Raw genomic sequence first — 25,828 nt, forward strand, 5'->3', positions numbered from 1 at the left:
TCAGGACCTGTGGGGCAGCCCCACTCCACTCCGGCCGTCACCTCTGAGACCACTGAGCTGCTCCAATGGGTCCCCTGTATCTGCCAGTGCCCTTGGCTACAGTTGACCCCCAGCAGCCAGAGGGGTCCTTCTGAAATGTACTCAGACCGCCTGTTTCTCTGGCCCATGGCTGCTCCGCTCCTTGTCCCCATTCACACTGTCACACTGTCCCCTGACGTGCCTGCCCACTGGGCCCTGGCCTTGGGCCTTGGCACTGTCCTGCCTGCGTCTCCTCGCCTCCACAACGTGCTTCAGTTCCCTGCTTTCTCATATCAGCTGAGGGCTCCCTTCCTGCATGTGTGCTGTAGGCCCTTGGGATGGAGTCCCTGCTGTGTCCCCCTGTGCCTCGGCTCTGGTGATCACAGCAGGTCCCGGGTGCCCCAGACAGAGCAGAGCCCAGTGGGCACCCCCTCCGTGGGCCTCGCTGCCTCTCTGTGCTGACCCTCCTGGCCACACCTCAGGGCAGGTGGGTGGAGCACGGGCCAGGTAGCTGGATTTCTGGAGCCAGATCCCACTGTCCTGCTCGGAGTCCATGGTGTTGGTCCCGCTGACTGAGGGGCAGGAGCGGGGGCAGGAGGGCTTTACTGGGGCCGGAGCAGCAACAGTGTGGGGCTGGCAGGGAGCGTGTGGCTCGTCCTCTGTTCACGAGCAGCATCTGGGCCTCTGTGGTCCCACAGGACTGGTGCTTCCCCGTCCTGGTGACGGTCCTCTCTCACTCAGGAAAGACCAGACACGTGTTGGCGAGCCAGGCTTTTCCCTGAAAGTTCTTCCCAGCCTCTCTGGCTGGGCCTGTTGGTCAGCAGTCAGGGCAGATTCCCTGGGAGAACTGCATTTGGTTCTTGTGCGTGCCTGTGATTCTGCCTTATAATTAAAACGTTTTTGGGGGAGTGGCCCGGTGGCTCAGGTGGTTGGAGCCCTGTGCTCCTAACGCGGAGGTCCCTGGTTCAATTCCCACACACGGGCCAGTGAGCTGCGCCCTTTACAGCTAAGATCGTGAACAACAGCTCTCCTTGGAGCTGGGCTGTTGTGTGCTACCGTGTGCTGCCAGGAGCGGCCGGTGAGCAGCGTGAGTGGCCGGCATCCGGCGAGAGCTGCTGTGAGTGGCCGACTGATGACCCACTGCCTCAGTGGGGGGAGCGCAAGGCTCATAACACCAGCTGGGCCAGGGAGCTGTGTCCTACACAACTAGACTGAGAAACAACAGCGTGAACCGGAGTGGGGGGCGGGGGAGGTGGAAGAAAGGGGGGAGAAAACAAAATAAAACATTTATTTGGCCTTAGAAGTGAAAAATGTAATTTCTTCAGTCTAAGAACTGCTGACATTGGCACCAAGACGTCAGTCCATTGGGCAACCAGACCCGGAGCCTGGCGCTTTGTCTGCGGCGTGCCGTTCCCGAATCAGGCTGCGGTTAGGCTGTGGGAAGCGGGTCAGAGCCGCTGTCCGGTAATTGACGCGTTGAGTAGAGACTGCAGGAGGGGGCTCCCAGGCGCTGAGCATCTGTGTGGCTGGCGGGAGGGCCTTCCTCGCCGACTCAGCCCTGCCAGACGGGGCCAGGCACCTCGGCAGCCCCGCAGCTGAGCGCCACCATATGTCACGCCCAGCCCCACGCGCCCTACGCCGATTCTCTTGTTTAGGCCGCAAAGCCCATCGCAGCAGGTTCTGTTCTTGTCGCCACGTTACAGATGTGAAAGGGTATTTGCCCAAGGGTGTTCAAGGGAACAGCTGGGGCTGGATCCAGGAAGCCTGTGTGTGGCCCCTGGGAGGTGGTGCCCCTGCACTTTGTCGTCATGGTCACCTGGTTGCTGTGCCACTGACATGTGCTCTCTGCTCTTGCCCTAGACCATCATGGAGCAGTTCAACCCCAGCCTGAGGAACTTCATCGCCATGGGGAAGAACTATGAGAAAGCCCTGGCAGGTAAGGCCGCAGGGCCACGTCTCAGCAGGTGGACGGGAGCGGAAAGAGGCGTCTCGTCCCAGAGACAAATCTTGGCTGGCTGCGCCCTGTCCCAGTGACAGTGCGAGGGCTTGTTCCCTGGTCTTATCCTGTGGTTGTGATGAGAGCACAGGGTCTGGTCCTGCGTCTGTGTTGAGTCTGTAGGATCGGGCTTAGGTGAAGCAGTCGGGGCCGGTGGTGGCCTTCGGTTTGGGGCCCTCAGCACCTCTCTGGCGAGTGGCCTGTCTGAGTTGGAGGTCTCCATGTTTTTGAGCACCGACCACCAGTCCCTCACACCCTTGACCAGGTCTGCCCAGGTCGGGAGGCAGGGTGTCACTCTAATTACAGCATTTTTATGAGCAGGGTGGTGCCTGTGTCTCTGGAACGTGCCCCAGTCTCTGCTGGCTGCCCGTGGCAGCTGTGTTCAGTGGGCCATCAGGTTGCAGGCGGCAAAGAGGCTGGAGCTGTTGGCTCTTGTTCTTTTCACCCCCACCGTCACCTGGGGACAGTACCCCCAGGATCTGCCTGTCCCTGAGCAGTGGCCTTACTGGTGTCCAGGTGGGGTGTCTGGGCACTCCTGCCCACTCACCATGCCTGGGGACAGAGAGGGCCTCCTGGCCCTCCACCACGACCTTGGTCCTTCCTGCTCAGGGACCGCCACACAGCGCTGACCCTTTCAAAGAGGAGCGGCAGCAGTGTCCACACAGACTGTGCCGAAAGTGCAGGAGGACAGCAGGGGTCAATGGCATGGACAGGCAGCCCCGGCCATCTCCCAGTCCTGGGTGGCGGTGGGGACCCTGGCACAGCCCTGTGCTTGTGGGGAGCACACGTATTCTGCAGCCAGCACCCCACCAGGTTCTGCGAACGCCCCAAAGGCCTGTGAGGTCCCAGGGAAGCCGGGAGGCACCTGCTCCTTAGGCACCGGTCCTGTCCTATCAGAACCGTCGCAAAGAGCTGTCCTTCCTGGAGCTGAGACCCAGAATATTGGGTCTTATGACAGTGGCGGGTCTCAGGCTGTGGCAGTGACCTCCTTTTCCCCAATCCCCCACCGAAGTTGACGGCAGAGGCCTTGGCCGTCAACTGCACTGGGCCCTGTGTTGGGTCCCCTCCCCCACAGTTGCCTAGGACAAGCTCTTGTGTGTCATCCGAGAGCTGCGTCCTGTCTGTGATGCTGATGGACTGGAAGACATGTCTGACGGAGGAGTCAGGAGGGCTGGCGCTGGCATGGAGGGTGTCGGACACATGACCCTCAGATTCCCCAAGAAAGCTCGTTCCCACCCCTCGGAACCAGACCGGGCTTTCCTGTCCTCCTGGCTGGGCCTGATTTTTCCTATGCACACAGAGGGAGCTCCAAAGTGCCAGGACTTTCAGCCGTGGAGATGGGCTTGGCCTCACATGGTTCGACCGATGGCGGTTTCCAGGGCCGTCGTCTGTGAGGCACTTCTTACCCCCAGGTGGCTTTCCCGTGGAGTGACGGAATTTCCTGCCCAAGTCCGTGCCCCTTGTGAGTTGGCCGCCGCCGGCCTCCTCCCTGGTTTCTGCACGGGCTCTTTGATGTGAGACACAGGTTTCCTTCCGGACCTTTCATCCCCCACTTTGGCCCCCTGAGACTCTCCAGGGAAATGTGTGGAGAACTGGAGGTCCCCCCTCTGCCTGTTTTCCTGGAAGGTCCCAGCAGATGAGCTCAGCGGCCCTGTCACCACCGTCACCTCAGCTGCACTCGGTCTCCCCAGAGCCAGACTCGTGCCAAGTTTGACCTTTTTTCCTATGTTTTAGGGAGCCCATCCCCCCGCAGTAGACACACTTCAGCTGGCTGGGCACGGAGCCCACGCGTGCTCCTGGGCTGCAGAACAAACTGCGTGTGCTTAATTGAAAACACCTAAATAAAATGTGATAAAGTGCCGGGTTACAAGCCCCTAACTGGGTTCTGTAGAAAATGGATTAGGAATTGCAATTATCGCACTGGTGGCTGCAGGCGGGGCTCCTCCCCAGCTGGCGTTTGCCTGGCACACCCAGGGTCTCCAGAGGGTCCCCGCTTCCCCGAAGGATGAAGCTGTACTCCAGGCAGCAGGCACTGGGTGTGGAGTTCAGCCGGCACTGAGCTTTCCAAGTCCCATGAGAAGTCAGGCCCCTTTGTGATTAGGTCACGAGCCCCCGTGGGAAGTGGTGTGAAGCCCCCTCTCCCCACCAGCAGTGGTGCCTTGAGCTGCTTTGAGCAGCATGACTCACTTCCAGCCACAAGTCTCGCTGAGGCCAGGGAGTGAGGGAACAGGGCTCTGTCCAGGTTGCGCGCTTTGAGTCGCGGGCTTCCTGCCCACCAGCCTTGCACGGTTCTCCTCTGCCGTGGTCCCCGTCTCCGAGGTCTGCTCAGCTCCCCCTCCCCTCCCACTCACCAGGTACTACACCTGCACTGGACCTGAGTAGCGTGGTACTTGTATGCACACTGGGTTCTAATAAGGAAAGGAGCGCTCACGTCGGAACCAAAGAAGAACATCAGCAAGAGGGTTCAGGTCCAGCCCAGACAGACGTGTGCGCGGACAGAGGCTGGCTGCCAGGGACGTCAGTCCCTAGTGAGAAATTCACCCCCCTCTCTCCTCTCTCAGGTGTCACCTACGCTGCCAAAGGCTATTTCGATGCTCTCGTGAAGATGGGTGAGCTGGCCAGCGAGAGCCAGGGCTCCAAGGAACTCGGTAAGATGCCCCAGAGGTCCCAAGTCACTGGGTATGCCCAGCGGGTCTGGAGTCCTGTCCTGTGTTGATTTGGATCGGGTTTCAGCTGTACAATAAGGGAAGATTTTCCTAAATGACTGTATTCCTGAGACTGGCTAGGGCTGTGAGGTGCACACCCTGCTGCAGGCGGGGTCACCAGGCAGCCTCAGGTGCTACTGGGAGCTCACCCTGGAGGCTCTGTCATCCTGAGAAGCACGGCCCAGGTGAGGACACGGGGCAAACCCACGTTTACAGATGTTCATGGCAAGACTTGAATGGCTGATGTGGGACAGCCGTGTAAGAAGTTGGGCTCAGGTGATGGCACTTAATGATGTGGGGACGTGTTTCTGGTATAACAACGAGTGACAAGGAAGCAGAGCCATCGCCTGGTGGGGCCCCATTTTGTAAAAATGCGTTGTGGGCGTGCACATCCTGTGACCAGGGGAGGACGAGACCCCGGAAGCGGAACAGGTGGGGTTCCCAGGAGGGGTTGTTGTTTTCTTTATGCTTTTCCTCTGTTTTGCAAATTTTGTATGATGAGCTCATGTTACTTCCGTAATGAAGGCACGTAGTACGAAACATGACAAATCATGAGCTCCCCTGCGTCACCCGAGGCCCTGGGTCATGTCGACCCAGGGGGCAACCTGTCCCCCTGCGGTGGCCTCCAGGCGAGGACTGTCATATCGCTGCCCCTCTTGCTGCCATCCCCCTTTACCCTTTTCACACGTCCTGCACCGGAAATCGGGCCTGTCTGCTGCAGGGTTCTGCAGTGGCCTGTGCCACTCCCTTGTTTGGGGACACAGAGGCCCAGCACCGTTCCCATAGGCCTGCAGCTCTGTGTCCTGTGATTGCCACCCGGGCACAGCAACGGCAGCATCCAGGTTTCCGTGAGACCAGTGTGAAAACGCAGCTGCTGTGTTGACAGATACTGTGGGACCCGCCTGGGCAGGAAGAAGGCGGAGGGAGCAGGGGCAGAAGGCTGTGTGGACGTGCTGGCTGAGCAAGTGACCGGGGCTGGGCTCTGCTTCTGGGGATGGGCAGGCTTTCTTCTGTGTGCAGAGGGTCGTGCTGCTCTCCACCTCGGGGCGGGAAACCTTCTGGTCTCATGCACGCAGAGGTGCCCTGCCCTTGGCAGCCCCGTGAGAACACGGAGGGGCCATGGGGCGCTGCGGTGGTCAGGCCTGCAGGTTCAGCCTGGGTGGTGACATGTAGGACATTTGGGTGGATGGAGGCCTGGACACCTTTGTGACAAACAGTGGCTAGACCAGCCGGCTCCAGGCTCAGGCGGGCCCCGCCTGGCACTCCTGGGCCTCCCTGCAGGGGGGTCGAGTGTTGTGCCAAGTCCCAGTGTGTTTGCACAGGGCTCCTGTCTGTCTGTAAAGGGCCTTTTCTTGTCCGGGAGAGTCACGTGCTGGCTGTGGGGAGACATGTGCTCGAGGACCAGGCGTGCCTTCTCCCTGTGCTCACCCTCACACGCAGAAGTGCCTGGGTCTGTCCCTGGGAAAACGAGTCCCCATGAGGCTCCACGGTCAGGGCGGGCATGTCCAAGACGGGGGTGAGGTTCCAGAACTTCCCGCTGGCAGTCCTTGCGTGGGGTCCTTGCTACAGCAAGCCTGGTGGGCCGGCTGGACGGCCTCGTGCTTGGTGTCAGCACGCGGGAGGGTGCCGAGGGAGAGCGTCCCTACTGCTCTGGGAGCTTGACGGGACTCCGGCCTGAATCGGGCTCCCGGTGGGCTTGTGCATTTTGAAATCTCCTGGGGCTTATTTGGAGTGTGGGGTCCATCACAAATAGGAGTTCCCGCTGTGTGCGTCTGCAGAGGTGGCTGGACGGTGCCAGCCGAAGGAAGACCGTGCCCCTTCTACCCCGAGCACCTGGACACCAAATGTGGGGGTTCCCACACCAGCCAGTTCTCCAGTTCGTTCAGGCCCCTGCCACTGTCCCTGTTAGTTCAGTCGGACACTCTGCCTGACTCAGTGCAGACCCCACAGGCTGAGAGCTGCAACCCACACAACTGCCCCCGCTGCCGAGACCAGTGGCAATAGTGGTCCCCACCCCACTTACCCACACTCCTGTCAGTTTGCCTACACCTTGGGGGTTCCCACGACCCCTTCCTCAGGTCTGCTAGCATGTCAGAATGGCTCTCAGAACTCAGGAGAGTGCTTACCTAGATTTACCAGTTTATCCTGGAGGATACGGTGACCACACAACCAACAGCCAGATGCTGGGCCACACAGGGCGAGGTCTGGGGAGCGCGGGCACCTCTGTCCCCACGAAGGGATTTGTACGGGGCTTCCGCATGGAGGCGTGATCTGGTAGTAACTCAGTCCCCAGCCCCTGTGCCCTCCTTGGAGGATGGGATGGGGCTGAAAGTTTTAACTTCTAATCAATCACCGTCTGGTCTCTCTGGTGACCAGTCCCCAGCCAGGAGCCACGCCATGGAACAAAAGGCATGCCTGTCCCCAGGACATTCCAAAGGATTCAGGACCTGTGTCAGGAACCAGGGGCAGAGACCAACAAATCCTGCTGCTTGCCTCATGCCAGCCCAGCTCCGCGAGTTCAGTTTTTAGTTTTGGTACCGTGTTTCCCCAAAAATAAAACGTAGCTGGACAATCAGCTCTAATGCATCTTTTGGAGCAAAAATTAATATAAGACCTTAATATAAGGTTTTATTTTATTATACGATTGGGTCTTTAATATAAAATGATATGACATAATATAATGTAACATATATTGTATGTAATATGATATAATACATCATATATTACGTTTTGCTCCAAAAGACACATTAGAGCTGATTGTCCAGCTAGGTCTTATTTTCGGGCTTTACTAGCTTTACTGCGACATAATTCACCTGCCTTGTAGCTCACCCATCAGAAGTGCACAGTTCCGTGGTTTCTAGCACATCCACACACTTGGGCACTGTCACCACTGACGGTTCCAGGACACTTTCGTCACCCCCGAGAGCGCCCGTGCGCACTAGCAGTCACTTCCTGTTCCCGTTGTCCGCTCTGTGCCTGCATCGGGCGCTCTGGCCTCCTCCTGTGAATGGTATCGTGCGACATCCATTGTGAACTTTGCGTCCGGCTTCTTTCGGGTAACAGTTTACGAGGTTCATCCGTGTTGTACACTCGTCAGTGCTCCGTTCCTTTTTTGTGGCTGAATACTATTCTGCTGGCCGGACCACATTTTATTTGTCCATTCACCATGGAAACTAGGGTTTCCACCTTTTGACTACACTGCTACTGTGAGCAAGCATATACAAGTGTTTGTGTGGACAGTCGTTTCCACATGGTCTTGGGTCCCATGATTGGGATGCGAATTTTGATTCAAGTACATGTGCCCCTGGTTTAAAAAGCCGCCCTCACTGTGCCCCAGGCAGCCACCTTCATCTCTGGGTACTGTTTTCTTGCTGTTTGTGTCCAGACATCTAAAAGGGCAAGTTTATGTTTTTTCTTTTTATCTAATGAATTCTTCTTATTATAGAGATTTGGATTTAGCATTTTTATGCTGTTTTCTTGCCCCACCCAATATAATGGTGACAACTTTTGCTTAAATCACTACACAGCTGACCCTTGAACGTGCGTTTGACCGGCTTGGGTCACTTCCACACAGATGTTTTCTCAATAAACACTGTACTGTTTGTATCTGCATTGGGAGTCAACAGTACAGGGTTGACTGCACTGCTCAGCCCCATTTCACGCAGGGGACTTGAGCATCTGTGGATTTTGGTATCTGCTGGGGGACAGGGCGGGTGGGGGGAGCGGGGTCCTGGAGCCGGTTCCCCTCAGACACTGAGGGACGTCTACATTTTAGGGGAATCAAAAAGTATATATGGGGGGAAAAAAAGGAAAAGAAAAGTTTATACGGATTTTCAACTGTGCCGGGGTTCGGCGCCCCAACCCCTGTGTTGTTTGAGGTCAGCTCTGCAGTGTTTATGGGCTGATGGCGGGAATCCCTGTCGCAGCTGAGACACGGTGTCATGACCGCTGTGTTCACAGCTTCATGGTGGCGTCATGTGAACCATGCACGTCTCCAGTGGGCAGCGTGATGAGCACGACACGGGCACACTGTGAAGATAGCAAACAGTTCCATCACCGACGAGACGGAGGTGATGCCCCCGAGATGCCCCTCCTGCCTCTCCCTCCCGCGCCCCCCTGCCCAGTGACAGCTTTCCACACGGCACTGAGCGTGCGTTTGCTCGAGAGTGTGCAGTGGGCCCGCACGTGTGGACTGCGCTCGTCCTGGCTCTGGCTGCTTTGATCTGCGTCGTTGATTTGAACGTCATGCCCGTGGTTGCTGTACCAACAGCCCGTCAGCCTTGGAGCCGAGCGGGCGCCGTGCGGGCGCCCCGTGCCCATCGGCCTCCTGCGGGGACATTCGGGCAGCTTCCAGCTGGGGCACGTCTCTCATGAGCTGACAGGTTGAGCACCTCACTGCTCATTCCCCGTTCGTTTACCTCTTTGGTAAAGCATCTGTTCAGCTCTCCCCCTCTTTTTTTTTCCTGTTGTGTTTTGTCTTATTCTTGAGCTGTCAAAGTTTTGTGTGTGTTCTAGACAGACGTGCTCTCTCAGATAATATATTTTGCAAATATCTTTTCCCAATCTGGTCTGCTTTTCGTTTTTCTGTTTATAGAACAAAAATCTTTAAGTTTAATGATTGATCCAATCCAATCAGTCCAATTGATTGATCTTTTTCTTGAGCTATAGTTCGTGGGTTTTCATTATGATTTTGACAAGTTTGTTTTTTTCTGGGGTTCGTAATTGCCTTGCCCTTCGTTTGCTGAATCTGGGTATGCTGTCACCACTTTCTCCCACACCCTGGGACAGCAGCTGGCACCCCACTGCCGGCAGCTGCCCCCCTGAGAGTCTGGCTGTTTCTTCTTTCGGATGCACCTCCTGGGGTCCCATCCTGCTCTGCTCCCCACCGGCCAGCTCAGCTGTGCACAGACCCTTCTGTGTCCTGGCACTGTGTTTTCCGGGTCCTGTGTTTCTGGTCCTGTTTTATTCCCTCCGTCGGGGATCATGCTTCCTTTCACGGCCCCTCAGCAGGTACATGGGAAGTACGATTTTGACCAGGTGCTGATGGCTGGCTTAGACTTCCAGGAGGGAAAGGCTCTGTCCTTGGAGTTGGGAGGTATCACCCGCTGTCCTCTGCCCCCCAGTGGCGCTGTAGTCACTGCTGTTTCGATGCCGATTATTTTTTTTATGTGAGTTTTTTGTTTGTCCTCCTGGAAGCCTTTGAGAAATTTGTCCTTGGGTGGTACTGTGAAATTCCCTGACACTGTGCCTGTATGTGTGTTGAGGGGAGGGCCCTGAGGGGGGGGCTGGAAAACAGCACCCCTGGTGATAGGTGTGATGTGCAACCCCCGGGGGCCACAGGAGGGGTGACCAGTGACCGGCGCTTAGGCGGTGACCCGGGGTTAGGAGAAGTAGAGGGGCCACTGGGAGGGGCGAGGACCCAAGCAAGGGGTACGCCCAGGCGTGCAAGGTGGACAAAGCAAGGCGTTTGGGCAGAAGTGGGAAAGGTCTGGAGCAGAGAGGCTGGCCGGGCTGCGAGAGGGCCGAGTCAGGGGTCAGGCCACAGGACGACGGGCTTGGCTGTCAGGACGCACCGTGTGGGCACCAGTGGGTGCGTGTGTGGTCACGGCTGTGGGATAGTGTTTGAACACGCGGTAAACGCAGTGCATTCTTCTCACCCCCAGGATGGCGGGCGCCTCGTGTGTCTGTGCAGGCTTCCACTTTACGTGTTTATGGCCGTGTTCTCGAGCGTGTACAGCGCACGTTGTGCAGATGCATCTTCCTGGCAAGCCGGACTTCGTCACGTGGGAGCTTGTGTGTCCCTCATAACCCCGTCGTCAGTCGGTTTTGTTCTGCGTTGACTGGTTTCCTCCTGCTCTTCCTATCTATAGCCCTGGGGCCCTGCTTGCTTCTGGTCACTTTCTCCTTTGCAGACTGTACCCCCCAGGGTGGGAGGGAGAGAGGCGACGGCCCTGCTGTCTGGGTGGACCAGGGCCCTGAGGAGTGGCCGTGGGTGGCTCTGGTAGGGGCTCTGGCCAGGCCCAGTGGAGGCAGCGTCGGGCGCTCTGCTCACACCGACTGTGCCCACGCGGGACCCAGGTCCTGGCCGCCGGTTGTTCTCAGAGACGTAATCGACGCCCAGCAACTGGGGCTTCATCTGCCCTCTTGCTGCAGACGTCCCACCTGGGTCCCTCTGGGAGTGACCCCTGGTGGCTGTGGGGTCAGGGGTGGCCACTCCCTGCTCATCCTCCTTTTTCTGTGCTGCCCCCTCCCCTTCTGTGGGTTCCCCTGCCTTTTCTTTCCCACTCAGGGCGGAAGTCCTTTAGAGGTGGGACAGCTGTGCCCACTGGGCTGGCAGCCCTGAGGACGGTGTCGGAGTCCCATGCTGACCGCAGTCTCACCACTGTGGAGGGCAGTGCGCCCCTCCCATTCCCTGCACAGTCTTGGACCTGCCCTTCCCCCCACGTTAGCCAGACTTACGCTGCTCAGAGGGAACCCTAGTCGAGGAGTAGAGACTCCTCCATGCGGCCCCCCCATGGTGACCAAAGCCAGCGGCCTCGGGCTGCAACCAGCAGCCGGGCTGCCCTCTGCACCCCTGTCCTGTGAAGCTGCGAGTGGCAGCTCTGCCTGTGGTCTCATGGCCTCTGTGCTGCACACCTCACAGAGGAGCCTCCTCTCATCTCCAGACTTTCTTCCTGGCAGTGGACAGTCTCCGCTGTGGCAGGCTCCCAGGGCTCACTTTGATGTGCAGGACTGCCATGTTCCGGAATGTTCTGCAGCCCTGCAGCCAGCAGCCAGCAGCACCTGACTGCAGTCTGTCAGGCCTGCCCCCTCAGATCCTTGTTGAGACACGCCGGGTACCACCCCCATCCACCCTGCAGGGCTACTTAGAGCGGGGCTGCCTGTGTTCTGTGTGTGGGGTGGCTTTTCCAGGCTCCCTTCTGCTCGTCTTCCTCAGTTGGGCCGATCAACCCGGGTCCGAGGCTCCAGGCCGGTCCCCAGTGTGTGCGGACACATGCCTGGCCCACGGCCAAGGAGCTAGGATAGTGGCCACAGGGAGGGTGCCCCCAATCTGTGCGTGTCCAGGCACCTGCCGGCGTCATGCTTCTGAGCTGACAGGCCAGGGAGCCAGGGGTTCCTACGACCTGGGCGCGAGCATATCTGCTCCCCGCTCTGGGCCGCCAGGCGGACTGCTGGCAGGCTGGGTGTCCCAGCTGGCTGGATCCTCCTCACCATGGCCAGTCAGAAATGCCATCAGCCTGACAGGGAGCATAGCACAGAGCCGCGGATATTTCCGGAATGTTCTGACATGGGCTCTGGGACTGGTCCCAGGGGTCAGGCTTGCAGTCCAGTTCTCTTTACTCTGAGGGACGACAGTGATTTCCTGGCTCAGCAGAAGACATCCCCGCACAGCTGGGTGTCTGCGTAAGGTCTCCCGTCCTGGGCGAGGTCAGCAGGGACTGTGTCCCCCTAGGCTCTCCTGCTACTTTAAGCTTTAAGCTAAAGGATGTTTCAATTCAGGCAAAAGCAGAGAGAACAATGTAAAAAACCCTGGGTGCCCTTCACCAACCGGGCACAGAGCAGGCCACAGCCGTCTTATCCCATCCGCGCCCCTCACGGCTCCCTGCAGCGTCGCCTGTTTCTTTTCTGTCCCAGCCCCTGTGTACAGTGTCACCACGCTTGGGGGTGGGGGGAGGCATGGGGCTGCAAGCACCCGTGTCCCCTGGTCCAGGAGGCGGATGGGCTGGCTTCTGGGCCTCCTGCCGTCACGGCCACTTGAGAATGGACCTGTTCCTGGGTCACACAGTCTCTGATTTTTCCCCCGTGTTGACTCCTGGGGTGCCCTGCTTCAGGGGTGTCCTGCTCCTGGGGTGCCGACCGTGGACACTGCTCTGGTTCTATGTGCAGCGGAGGGTGCTGTCCATCCGTCTCACTGACATTGCACCGTCATCCGCAGTCCCCAGTGCTGCCCACCTGAGCATGTCCTGCCTGCAGCCAGGCCCCTAGCGGTGGTCCCCAAGTGACTGAATGCAGAGAGCCGGGCTGTGCCCGACACGGGCGGCCGTAGGAGGTGGAGGCCCGAGTGCCAAGGGACCTGGGCTCCTGGTACAGGGTGTGAATGTGGACAGGTGATTCAGGCGTCCTGTGCTGGAAGCACTTGAGCAAGAAGAGGTCCCAAAGAGGTCACAGCAGCTGTCCTTTGGCCCTCCTTGCCTTTGCAGGATGGCTACGGTCACGTGGCCTTCTACAATGTCCTGGAGTTCTCAGGAAGGCAGCACCGTCGTTGCAGTGAACGGGGCACCGCCTTCCCTGAACCTTCTGTCTCCTCCACTTGTGGCTGAACCTGTCCCATCCGCAGCTCTTTTCAGAGCCTCCCCTGGTCGTCTTGCCGTGTCGTGGCTGAGGACTGGTGCCTGAGCGGCTGTTTGTTCGGCCTTCGCGGCTGTCAAGGCCTCTGTTGTGCTCTCTGCCTTTGAAGAGGCCGCCTGTTTGTGATCCCGGGCGTGTGCGTGCTTGCAGGGCCCCTGGGCCCGTGTTGAGCCATCTGCGGGAGCCTGCAGCCTGCACCCATGAGAGCACAGCCGTGCCGAGATGGGTGCGGCCAGGGGGAGGGGACCCACGGCAGGAGGTGGCCCCGCTGTTCCTGAAACCAGGCTGGGTTTGGCCACTGAGTCACTGGATTAAGGTGTGGCCTGTATACCCCCTGGCGTCTGGCTGCTGTCCACACCTGGTCCGTGATGAGGAGCAGGGCCTGGTTCCTGGCCGCCGTGGAGACTAACCCTGGGGCACTCGGTGCCTCCTCTCATCCCTGCTGCCATCGGCTGAGCCTCCCAATTCGGCCTCATGCTTAGAAGCTCAGGGAGCCCGTCTGTGTGTGGCGCCGCGGCACTGCAGGGGCTGGCAGACGGGGACGCCCTTGCTGCGACCCCAGGTCCTTTGAGACTGTTGCAAGCTGCCTCCTGTTGAGTGCAGTGGTTCTGAGATGGCGCCACAGGCAGCTCACCTGGTCGGGCTGCTGTGCTCTCCACGAGGCCAGGAGGTTGTCCGGCTACATCACGGGCAGAGCGGGCCACATCTGGCTGTGAAGCTCGAGTGTGTCCCAGCCTCCCCTCTGGGCATGTGACAGTGAACTGTCTGGTGTGCAATTAGACTCACGCAGTGGGAGCTGTGTTGATTTCACATCCCTGCGGGGCCTGACTCAGTGCCCAGGTCGCCCAACCCCACAGTCCCACAGCCTTGGTGGCAGCCGGCCGTCAGCAGATGGCGTCCCCGGGGCCAGCCGGCAGCAGCACTCCTACCCGCAGCCCGCCTTTCCCCACTTCCCAGCTGATAGCACCGAGCCCCTGTCCTGCTATCTCCTGTCCCCACCATAGGACGGGGAGGCGGGTGCCCGTTCCACAACCACCAGAAGAGCAGCTGGTGCCAAGCAGTGACCCGAACGGTGGGAGCAGAGACCACGTGGTGCTCTGCTGACCTTCCTCGGGCCCTGTCGCTGTCGGGCTGACAAGGCACAGCCTTTTCCTGGAGGCTCTGTCCTTACACTCAGCTCGGTGTGGACTCTAAGTCGGTCATGGCCAGCACGGGGCAGGGGGACAGGCTCCTCTGTCCCAGGCTTTGTCTGAGACCTTGGTGCTGAATGCGGGAAGGGCAGCGGCTGGGCGACCTGGGTGGGGTGTCCTTCTCGGGCTCAGTGCCTGCTTTCCTGCCCTGACATGAGCTGTATTATGGTGCCGGATCGAGCCTTTGTGCAGAGGGATTGATAAACGTCTTAGTGGGAGGCAGAGCTCAGCGTGTTTGCATGTCTCCTGGGCCTGCTGTGAAGCAGGAATGACCATGGGGAACAGCGATGCCTGGCTGAGTCTTGTCCCGAGGACGGACTGGTGACAGCAGCGCCTCGGCCCTGGTGACTGGGGCTCCTGCCTGCAGGGCGGTGACGAGCAGCCTTCAGCCATGCTTCCGGCCTGACCCTGTCTCCTGCCAGCGCCATGGGGCTGTGTGGGCCGTGAGGAGTGGGCCTGGAGCCTTTGCTGCCAGCTCATCCCTGTTCTGAGAGGGGAACGGCACATAGCAGGAGGCTCGAGGAGGCCTTTGAAACCCCTTCCTGTGGTGGCACTTCCTGGCCGGGCCTGGAGCCCAACATCCTGAGTGCAAATGCACCAGGACAGCTTTCCACCACAGCCTGTCTGGCCCTGAGTCCTGTGACCCCACCGTGTCTGCCCCAGTGAGGCACCATGACAGTGTGTTCCGTTCTTCGGTGCCGTTAGCAGTTCTCTCTGGTGGGAGTCTTTGAGGATGAGAGAAGCTCCCTCTTTTGTCTTCCAGCCAGGAGCCAGCCACCGGCCACCCTAGAGTATCCCCACACACAGCGGTGGCTGCAGGGTGGGCCCAGGTGCTGACCCAGGAATCTCAGTGGCAGGTCTCCCCCATCCCCGGGATGCTGGCCCCCTGTGTCCCCAGCCTTGGTGGGTGGGCAAGCACGTTAGAGGTACCACTGACCAGTCCTCTCCAAGTGGCTCTGTTCCTGTTTGTGTGTCACAAAAGTTAGAGAAAGTCCGTGCCTGAGAAACTGTCCGCAGGAGAACTGGTGTCCACTTGCAGTTACTAATCAGGGACCCTGAGCGGGTGGATTATGGAGAGGGTCGGGGGGAGCGGGTGGGTTATGGAGAAGGTCAGGGGGGAGCGGGTGGATTATGGAGAAGGTCAGGGGGTCCGTGGCACGTAGTAAGGAGTGAGCAACAGCAGCTCCTCCCCACGGCCTGAGGTCTCTGAGCCCGGGAGGGGACTTTGCTCGGCTTCTGTCCCCTGGAGAGTGGCCGTGCCCTGGGGTAGGGGGATCCATGCCCTTCCAGAAGGGAGCGGGGTTTTCTTGCCTTCCAGCTTTGGGCCCGGGTCTACCTGCCCCCCACCCCAAGGTCCATGTGGCTTCCTGTGGCCAGAAGTTGGGGTTCGCTCTGCCAGGCGGCCTTCATCACTCACATCCCTGCTTTGGATGGAACTGTAGGAAGAAAACTCCTCTGCTCTGTTCACACCTCACATCTTGCAAATGGCATCAGGCAGAAGGAAAGACATGGCACTTGGAAGAGTGGTGGGGCTGGTGGGTGCTGAGTCTACTGAGTCGAGTCCCAAGGACGAGGGAAGCAGGGAGAGGGGCTCAGGGGGAACGTGCTGGCCCCATTCTGTCTTCCCGAGCTGCCCAATCTCCCGGTGCTGCTGTGGGACCTGGCTCAGCTGCAGCCTGTCCTGCCCGAGGGGCGAAGACGTCAGATTGAGCTGCAGTCCCTGCCAAACCCCCGTCCACCTCTGCACATCATCCAGGGCTCAGCCCACGCTTTTCACATCCTCTGCACAGCACGATCCTTTGAAGCAGCCCCCAGCCGTCCTGCACGGTGCGTCTGGGAGCCTCGAGCCCCCCATGTGACTCAGCCGTGCAGGTCACCAAGGACTGTGACCAGCAGGCCCCAGGGGCACCTGAGATGATTCCGAGACCCAACAGACTCCCAGGTGCAGCCGACGCCACTTCAGGACGTGGCTCCTAGCAGGTGGCGTGGAGACTTGGGACGGAAAGGACAGGGGAAGGCGGCCAGCCTGGAAGGCAGAGACCAGACATGTGGCCCCTCCTCTCCTTTGTTCCCCGAAGGCCGGCACCCAGTCACAGACTGCTAACACAATGTTGGCACTGAGGGGGCTCTCCTGTCCTGATCTGTTTTGGAGCAACACAGAGGAGAGGAGCCCTGTGTGCTGTCATCACCATGGCGACACAGCCATCGATTTTTTTTTTCTTGGTTACACCACCATCACCACCACCCTGCCACCTTCCATTTTCACCTTTTCTATAGGTAGGAAAAGACGCCTACTTCCTTCAGGGAGGAGTTGGTGCTCGGAGGCCAGTAGAGAGGTCAGCGGGGTAGGTCGCTGATCCCGGAGACAGTTCCCTGTCTGGACTGTCTGAACTCCGTGCCCAACCTGCGGCTCTGATGGGCCACGCTCCTGCAGCCCCTCAGCTGTCTGTCTTCTGTGCTGAGAGCCGAGCCCTGTGTCCGTGCCTTGTTCCAGCCTATGTTAATTTGCTCTCTCAGGTGCCTTTGTGCTCAGGAAGCCACCAGAATAATCAAGCATTATGGATGTTTGCTTCAGAAGGTCCGGAAGGTGATGCACGCTCCCAGCCAAGTCTGAGCAGCTGACTCCTTGGCTCGAGGCCCCTCTGCCACCAGCAGGGAATGAGCGCTCTGGCCCCTCCTGAAATGACAGATACCCAAAAAACGAGAGTTTTGGTGCTCTTGGTGGCCGCTGGTGCCCAAAAGGAGTGCCGTGACCACTTGTCTGCCAGGCTCAAGATGGAGCTGAAGGTCAAGTCACTGAAGGAAGGTCAGATGCCTTCTCTGCGTCCCCAGCACCATCTGGGGCTGCTGAGGACTTCTCACACAGGGCTGTGCCCAGGAGAAGGTAGAGGGAGCCAGGGTCTCCCATCCACCCAACATGGCACACGCATGCACAGTCACGGCTGTGCTGGTCTAGTCTCCACTGCCCCCGGGCTGGTCATCGAGTGCCCAGTGTCAGTGCCCGGGCAGGGTCAGGGGTCCTGCAGGCTTGTGGCCACCCGTGGTTTCTGCCACGGTCTTTACCTGAAGCTCTGGTTCCCAGACACGCTAGGACGGGCCGGCCGAGTTCTGGAGTTCCACTGGCCAGAGGGCAGCCAGCACTCCCTGTCCCTTCTCCCGGAAGCTGGCTCCCACTCCGTGGGCCCCCTGCTGTCCGTGCCCTGCCTCAGCCACCCAGCCTTTGTCAGGCTCCTCTGGCAAGGCAGCGGTGCCCTGGCCCTGCCCACCTGGATCAGGGAGCGGGAGGTTCTCCCTGTTCCCCTACAGTCGTGCCTCGTGGCCTCCTAAGTCCTCAGGGTCCTGCCGAGATCCTGCTTGTCAGTCTGGCCTCGGCACCGAGAAGCCCCAGTCTTCCCAGTGTGGCAGCACAGAACCCCCTCCTAGTTCTGCCCGGGCCCTGGCCTCGCAGCCACCCTGCTCAAATATTTCCATGACCTCCAGGCTCTGCCTGAGACAGGGGTTACCCACAGTCAGAGAAGGGCCCACCCCCCTCGGAGAATCCTGGATTGTCACCCAGGGCCCCACCTTCATGGGGCCACCCTGTCCTCTGTGATGCCTTCATTTCTAGCCATGTCTGGGCCTGGCCACTCCTGACCAGTCACATAGTTTGACCCCCGGGAGGGAGCAAGATTGGCCACTTTGGAACCGGCTCCTTTGCTGCTTCATCCTGGGCTGTGACTGTCACCTTCACCGTAGGGTCAGCTCAGGCCGCTGGGCTCCGTGGGAGCAGTCGGTTGCAAGCCCTTCTCAGGCTTGCGGTGCTTTGGCAGAAACGTATTCCTTTTTAAGCCTAAGAGGGGTGTTAACTCAAATCCTTGTGAGATGCCGTCACTGCTGCTTTGGGATTGGTCCAGTGTACACCCTGGAGGGGCCCTCAGGTGGAGCAGGTCCACCCTCCATCCTCACCGATTGGCCGGACGGATGCCGGCCTGTGAGTGACCGAACCCCAGGGCCCGAGTCCCCCTCCCCACCCTGCCTTTTCCACAGCCTCCCAGATTCAAGCTCCCTCTGAGTCTTGTCGTTTGCAGATTGCAAGAACACATCTTTTCTGAAAAACAAAAACCAGCCCGAATCCTTAAAAATCTCAATGTTGAAGAAAACACAACACGTGGGGACTCTTCTAGACCAAAGAGGCTAAAGAGCCCAACATCCAAAAAGGAAAGAGTTCTGGTGCCGCTCCACGTTACCTTTTTGTGACCCGCATTTTATGATTTATTTCCAACACTTATGAAACAATGTTCAAATAAACAGATGCTGATTTGTTGAAATAGTGACAGAAGCGACGTGAGTGAGATCTCCGAGGGGGGAGTTCCCAGGTGGCACGTGGGGGTGCCGGGGACGCTGGTGTGGCCTGAGTGTCAGGAGGGGCTGTGCTAATGTGGCACGAGCTCCTTGCACTCGGTCACGCAGGCGGACAAGGTGGGGGCCGTGCCGTTCGGCTTCCTACTGAATCTCAACAGGTTTAAGGAAAAAGTACGTGTGCGCACGCTTGTGTGTGTGCGTGTGTGTGTTGGTACACCTCAGGAAAAAGAGCTAAAGTAAGTGTGGCAAAGCATTAGCAACTAGGGACCCCGTGATGGGTGAATGAGTACTTGTGGTATTATTCTTGCAACTTGTCTGTAAGTGTGGAAGGTTGGGCTGGGAGGAGAGCGCGTTGTGTCTCCTTTAAGCCACAGAGAAGGGTTGGACTCTGCAAAGCGGTGACTCACAGCCCTTTTGATGTCCGGGCCATTCCTGCCCTGCCCAGGGCCGCTGATGGGAACCTCGAGGTGTGGCTGTGAGCCGGTGGCCTCAGACCCAGCCACAGCCCTCTGTGCCAGCCTCAGGTGTCGTGGGACTGCCTGGTGTCTGGTTGAGTTTGGTGGGAGGCACATCTGCACCTGTGCTGGTCTGAGGCTCAGGAAAGCAACAAGATGGGTCGCCCGGCTACTGGTTGCTTCCCGTGGTCTCTGTGCCACACGGCAGCCACAGAAGTCCGTCCTCTGAGCACTGACGCCAGGTGTGCTCTCTTCCCCTCCCCCACTCCGCCCCGCCCCCTCTGCTTCCAGCCTCACTGGCCTCGGTCTTCTGTCCTCCAGGCCCGCCCTAGGCGGCTCTCCTTTCTGGTCCTGGCCCACTTCTCCTCTCAGCCTCATTGTTCTCTACCTGCACCTCGCGTGCTTGCCTCTCCTAGAGGAGAGCTCAGACACCACGGAGGCAGGGCTTCTGTAACCTCCTCACCTAGAAGGGCACCTGGGGCACCTGGCGGTCGCATGTCGCAGCTGCCGCTCAGTAACCGACTGTCATCACCGACGGCAGTCAGCACGGGATGTATGGGAGGGAAGGCCCCAGGCCGTGAGCGGGTCGCCTCTGTCTGGGTAACGGCTCTCGTCCGGGTACCCACCTACCTGGTTCATTTCTAGTCTGAACCTCTAAAACCCTCGTACCCGTGATTTTCTCTAGTCTCCTGGAATATTTTATCTTTTCCCAAAGAGTCCGGTTTGGGGAAATTCTCAAATGTTTTTCTGGTTCTGAGACGTCATCGGTGTGACCTTATGTCCCTGCACAAGTGTAAAGCAATTGAACATGTCCCACCATCTCGCACACTTGGCGCTCCCAACAGGCCACACGCTCCATGCGTGTCCTGGATAAGTGACTGATCTTTCGCGGTGACCTGCTAAGAGGCCACTTGGCAATCACGGTGGGCGTGGTCCTGGCCGTGTCCGACCTGGCCAGGAGCTCCCGTGAGAGCGCTCTGTGTCTCCCCTGAAGACCTTCGTGTGGCTGTGGCCCTGCTCAGGCCTATGTGGCAGAGTTCACGCTGCGTGACCCTCCCCCAGTGGGCCTCCCTTGTCCTGGGCCATGCCCTGTGCGTCCTGGCCTGTCACCATGTGCCCTCTGTGCCTGTGGGGTCTCTCTTTCTGCCCTTTTCTCTTCTCGGTGGGTACCTTTGTCCTCAGGTGCTGACCCTCCATGTGGGGCCAGCCAGGCCCCTCCACCCTTGTCCTGGCACCACGATTGTTGCCAGGGTCGGTGCACGTTTTTGAAGGTCTATGATGAATCTTCGTGTAGCGGTAGCGAAATAAAATGCTTACGGACGAGAAGCAGAAGCGACAGCAGGGTGTTCCCACACTCATGGTCCCTAGGTTTCGCAGAAGCCAGCTCCTGCTGGGGGCCAGCGAGGCAGAGGCCCCCCAGGACAGTTGCCCTCCTGGCCTGCTGGGCTCTGACGGGCAGGTGATGAGTCATCACACCTGCTGGGGAGGCCGCCCCTCCGTGTGGAATCAGGTACTCGTACCTGCAGTTTCCCGCATTCCATCCCTGGAGCAGGGAGTTGGCTGTGGGGTCCCAGGAGGGGCCCCTGACCCTGGAGGACTCAGGTGGCTGGGTCTGGATCTGGAGGGAGCTCGGAGGGCCCGGCAGCTCTGCAGTTCTGAGACTGCGACCCCCCTCCAAATGGCCACGCGCTGGCAGGGGCCCTCGGTTTGCTTGGTCCCCTTGAGGTGTGCTGGCACGTGGACTTTCGCTCTAAGCAGATGAGAAAACCTCAAAACGCGTATTGTGAAAACTAATTGTGTGCAAATAGAGTTTAGGGTTATCAGAGAGCAAGGCTGGTGGTTGTTGCAGCCCCCTGTGACAGCCCCACAGTCCGTGGACAGGTGGCTGGGTAAACAGCGAGTGACCCGCACTCTGGCTACCGTTGCGATGTGCAAAAGGGGAGGGGGGCACACTGACACTCATGACCGTGTGATGAACCGCGAAAACCTGCTCAGTGAAGAAGCCGGGACAGGAGGCCACGGCATGTGATCCCACTTACACAGTGTCCAGGGAAAGCCACAGAGACAGACAGCAGTTCACGGTCTCCAGGGCTGGTGGGATGGGGAGTGAGTGCCAGTGGGATGGGGCTGCTTTTTTTGAGTGTTGGAGCGTTCTGGAATCGGGCGTGGTGGTTGCTCACACTCTGTGCCCAGGCCTGGGCTCCAGCAGCTCGCTGTCCAGCCACCCCAGTCCCAGTGTTGTGTCCAGTGTTGTGTTAGGAGCTGTGGCCGCACTGGAAGGCTGGACCAGTTTCTTCTGCCCCCATCCTGGGGGACAAGGGTCCCGGCTGGCTCAGGGGCTGCTGGCCTCCTAGCTGCACAGACCCTATTGTGGGGTGCTTGGCTCCCGCGTCCCAGTTGTGCAGAGCAAATGTGACTGTCCCATCGTTGCCCTGTGCTGTGTCCAGCCAAGTGTTTCCTGCACGTTCCACTGACCACAGTGCACATGTGGGGAAAGGAGATGACGGGCACACGCTGTGTGTTTGCCTGTGCGTGCGTGCCTGTGCGCGTTTGCCTGTGCGCACGTGCCTGTGCGCGTTTGCCTGTGCGCGCGTGCCTGTGCGTGTTTGCCTGTGCGCGCGTGCCTGTGCGCGTGTGCCTGTGCGTGTTTGCCTGTGTGCTGGCTGCCCCTCCTTTTCCACTGGGAAAGGGTGTTGCCACATGGTTTGAGTTCCTCTCTTCACCTAGAGATGTGTGGCCACGTTTGAGGTCCCCGAGAGCACCAGGAGTTTTAAAGCTCAGAGTGGACGGGTGTGCAGGGGTGACTCACCACTGACCGGTCACTCGGGGTAAACACTGGGTGGGACAGCTGAAGAGGGCTTGGCCTTGTTTGCAGATGCCTCTGTTTTGACATCGCTTGTCCCTTGTGTGCCTGTCTGCTGTCCCTTATCCCTCGCCACTCCCTAAACCTCTTCCGCTGCCCGGCCACCAGGCTCCAGGGTTTGCGGAATCACGGCCCCAGGTGTGGCGGGGGCTGCCCTCCCATGCCGGGCTGCCTGCTGTCCGCTGCCCCCTCCAAGCCTACTGGGAGCCCGGGCAGTCCTGTCGGGTGGTGGCTTCCAGCACTGAGTTACCCGGCGTCCTCGTGCGTGCTTGGCAGCGCTGGGTCTGAGCTGCTGTTTCAAACCTGCTTTTTGGATTTTAGGGCCTGCCTGTGCTCTGGGCCCGGGGCCTGGATTCCAGGGGCCCAGGGCACCAGCACTCTGAGAAGGTCGGCAGAAGTGTCCTGCTTCCAGGGCAGGGGGGGGCCTGGGAAGGTGTCACTGCCTCATGCTGTCCTTTGAGCTCAGGAGAGTTGGAGAGGGTCACAGAGCCCAAAACCGAGATGCGGCCCCCGCAACATTACCACTGATGGCGGAGGTTCCCCGCGCTCCTGGGGAGCCTGGTTTGGGGAACAGCCTAGTCCCTGTGGTGGGGTGGCTGTCCTTTGTACCAGCTCGAGGCACCCCGCAGCCTCCAGGAGCCCAGTGCTCATACCACTGCCTTGCGCATTTCGTGTGCAAATGGCTTCCTGCAGCCACTTCTAAAATGCAGTTTAAAAGTCCACAGTGGGCTGGTTTGTGCAGCCACTGGCTTGCAGCTTGGAGTGTGCATGCTTCTGCTTTGTCCTGGTGTGCTGACAGCACAGCCCTGGGCCTGGGGACAGGCGGGCTGGGGGGAGGGGTGCTCCGGCAGGGTGGGGACAGCCTGTGCAGTGGCCTCACGTGCTCTCTCGGCCTCAGGAAATCCTCTTCTCAAGGATTTGCTGCTCCTTATTCCTGTGTTTTTCTGATGTTCTCCTGAACTAGTTTTGTGTGGCCTTTTAAGGAAATACGTGCTTTCACTTTGATCTTGACGTGAACTTGTAATTCTTGCGGGGGGGTTTGGCCCACGGTGTGGGTGCAGCCCCCTGGGGGGAACTGGCAGGACAGCATAACTGTGTCCACCACTTGCTTGCGTCTTACGATGCAGATGCCCCCCTCGGGGGCCGTGGGGACAGAGGCGGGTGTGTGAGGGCCGTGCCTGCGGCCCCGAGATGGGAGAGGGACCCAGGGCCTCCAACACAGGAAGACCCCGTGTCACAGGAACACGGACAAGGCCCCAGGCAGTTTCCTGATTTCAGAGCCATGGCTGTTTGGGAAGTTTACAGAACTCCATCGGAAAAGCACAGAGAAGCAGGGAGCCCAGAGCCGCCCTTCGTGGCTCTTGGTCTGATTCTCAGTGTCCTGAGGCAGGACCTGAGCGTTTGCATTTCCTGTGTGCGCCGTTCTGACAGCTGGTCAGATCAGCAACACTGAAAGGCCACAGGCGACAACTGGGATCCCCAGGTCTCCACGGGTGCTGATGGGAGCTGGGGGCCCTCCCCATGGGGTCCATGCAGGGCAAGGTGGCGGCAATGTCTCCTTGGCTGTCCTGGGCGGTGTCTACTTCTCTGTCCCAGTGACTTCCTTTCAGCCAAGGAAGGGAACCATGCTTCTTCATGCCACCTTCTGGCCCCCATTCTCCTTGGCCTGTTCCCCAACACGTCGAAACCTCGAGGCAGGATGGGGTGAGAGTGGGGTTGGGGCCGGGAGAGGCTGAGTGAGACTAGCGTCCTCTCCTGCTAGGGCTGCTCAGCCTTAGCTCAGCCCCTCAGCGTGTGGCTCAGCGTGTGGTTGACCACGCGTGGTTATGGCTCCTTCCAACTGACCACAGGAAGCCAACGCAGAGGCGGGGCCTGGTTGCAGCTGCCAGGTGACTGTCTGAGCTCCTTGGAAGTGCTTGCGTCCCTTTCCTCACTTCCCTCGACAGAAATATGTGTGTCTGACACAAAGCCAGTCTCTTGGGAACACGGCCCAGCAGTGCAATGAGAGTGAGATTATCTCAGGACCCAGCCCGGACGGCTGGAGCAGCTCTCACGTGTGCGGTGTGAGAGTCAGAGCCACCCAGAGAGAGAGCCACGCGGGAGGCCGCTCCTGACCCCACACAGGGGGTCCCAGCCCTGCGGCCACTTATCAGCTGCTGATTTGGCCCCTGTTCCACTGCTTGGGTGGGGGCTGGTGGACCCGTGGGCCGTGCTGATTGGCAGAGATCCATCCGCAGACGCCTGGTTGTGGTCAGTGTTCCGTGTGCCCTGTGGTCACCAGCATCAACACAGCATCAGCAGAGAGTGGAACAGCCAGGTGACCAAGAGAAGCTGGCCTGTCCCAGGAGCCAGCCATGACTTCTGCTGTGGAGCCACCTGTGTAGCCAGCGGCGTCACTGCTTCTGCAGGTTCTCGTGATGCTGGCCTCTAAAGACCGTCTGGGTCATGTGACCCGCGGAGGCCCAGCCGTGAGCAGGGGAGGTGCGACCTGGGGCAGGCAGCAACTCAGGGACAGTGACTGCCCTCAAGTCAAGGGCAGGGGCCAGCCTCCTGCTCCATTTGTGTCCACACCACATGGTCAGCACCCGCTGCTGAAAATGGCCCTCAGCAAATATTTGCTGAATGAGTGAATGCGGCCCGGACCACGATTCCAGCATCCACCTCTGCAGACAGGGAAGCAGCCATTTGTCCAACGGGGGATGAAGGTGGGGGGGGTCCTTCCTGCCCATGCCCCTTGACACCCAGGCTGCATGGAAGTGGCCTCCAGGTGACAGCCACACCTTTGTGTTGCCACCTTCCGATTTCTTCATCTGCCTCTTGGAAATGCACCAAGGAAGGCACAGTGTCCCTGAAGCTTTGCTGCTCTGGAGAAGTGCTGGGAGAGCTGTCTGGGTATGCCATTGTCCCCAGAGGCCCTCAGGGGCATTAGCCAGGCCTTGGAGCACTGATCCGGCTGCCTGCCCGTCAGCCAGTGGCCCCGTGGGTCAGGCAGGCTCACTCCCTGGGTTTTAGCCAGTACATGAGCCAGGCTCCCAGAAGCGTGTGGGGCCTGCAGCTGGGCTGGTCTCCTCTTCGTGCCTGTAACTCAAAGGTGACACGTGGGCCGAGAGGCCCCTTTCCCGCCTCCTTCAGGGTTGAGAGGCTCCCCACCTGCCTGCATGTCCCACATGCAGCATTCTCCAAGAAGTTAGTTCACTCTGGCGTTGTCTGCGCCCAAAGTGGGAGGGGTGGGGCTGGTGGTGGTGGTTGGCTGTGAGTGAGACGTGGCACCAAGATGTGTGTGCTCACGGACTCAGACTCGATCAGCCGCACGGGCTCGAGCCACATGGACGTGGGGACTTGTGGTCTTCTGCCTTTGTCGTGAACCTCAGCTCTGATGCAGACATTTGACGACCCCCTCCTGCCTGTCACCCCCAAAGACACCAAGCGATCATGCATTTGAGGTCCACATCCCCTGTCGTTCTAGAATTTTCCATTTCCTCTTGGAGGCATCACCAGGAGAAGCAGCATGCCCCTCCCCTGCCGCCAGTGCACCTCTGCCTGTGGGTCACAGGGCCTGGCTGTGTGCAAACCTCCTGCAGCCCAGACCACGGAGCCCCCCGTGCCTGGCCACCGATGGCCCCTCGGGTCCGGTGGGGGTGACAGGGATGGCATTCAGGGTGTTTCACTTCCTTCCACCTTCTTTTCTTTCCTGCCATCCCACCTTTCCAGGAGACGTGCTCTTCCAGATGGCCGAGGTCCACAGGCAGATTCAAAATCAGCTGGAAGAAATGGTGAGTCCCAGCCCCCCACTGCGGGCCTCTGGGGAGGGGGCCGAATGCCAGTTGGCCTGTGGAAGGCCAGGACAGTCTGACATGCGGACTTCTGTTCAGTGCTCACTCCCAGAGTCCCCACCTGTCCCTGCAGGGTTG

The 25,828-nt window shown here is 59.3% G+C and overlaps 1 protein-coding gene across 3 annotated transcripts in view; it reads left to right on the forward strand.

The window, feature by feature from the left end:
- Window positions 1–25,828, forward strand: part of BAIAP2 (BAR/IMD domain containing adaptor protein 2) — a 65,654-nt gene that overhangs the window by 13,564 nt on the left and 26,262 nt on the right. For all 3 annotated transcript variants that reach the window (XM_033090178.1, XM_033090176.1, XM_033090177.1), the window contains exons 2-4: window positions 1,879–1,954; window positions 4,576–4,662; window positions 25,629–25,690. In XM_033090178.1, coding sequence (XP_032946069.1) covers window positions 1,879–1,954; window positions 4,576–4,662; window positions 25,629–25,690 — 225 coding nt within the window. The remainder of the gene's footprint in view (window positions 1–1,878; window positions 1,955–4,575; window positions 4,663–25,628; window positions 25,691–25,828) is intronic.

Source organism: Rhinolophus ferrumequinum, chromosome 21 (genome assembly GCF_004115265.2).
Source record: "Rhinolophus ferrumequinum isolate MPI-CBG mRhiFer1 chromosome 21, mRhiFer1_v1.p, whole genome shotgun sequence".
Taxonomy (NCBI): domain Eukaryota; kingdom Metazoa; phylum Chordata; class Mammalia; order Chiroptera; family Rhinolophidae; genus Rhinolophus; species Rhinolophus ferrumequinum.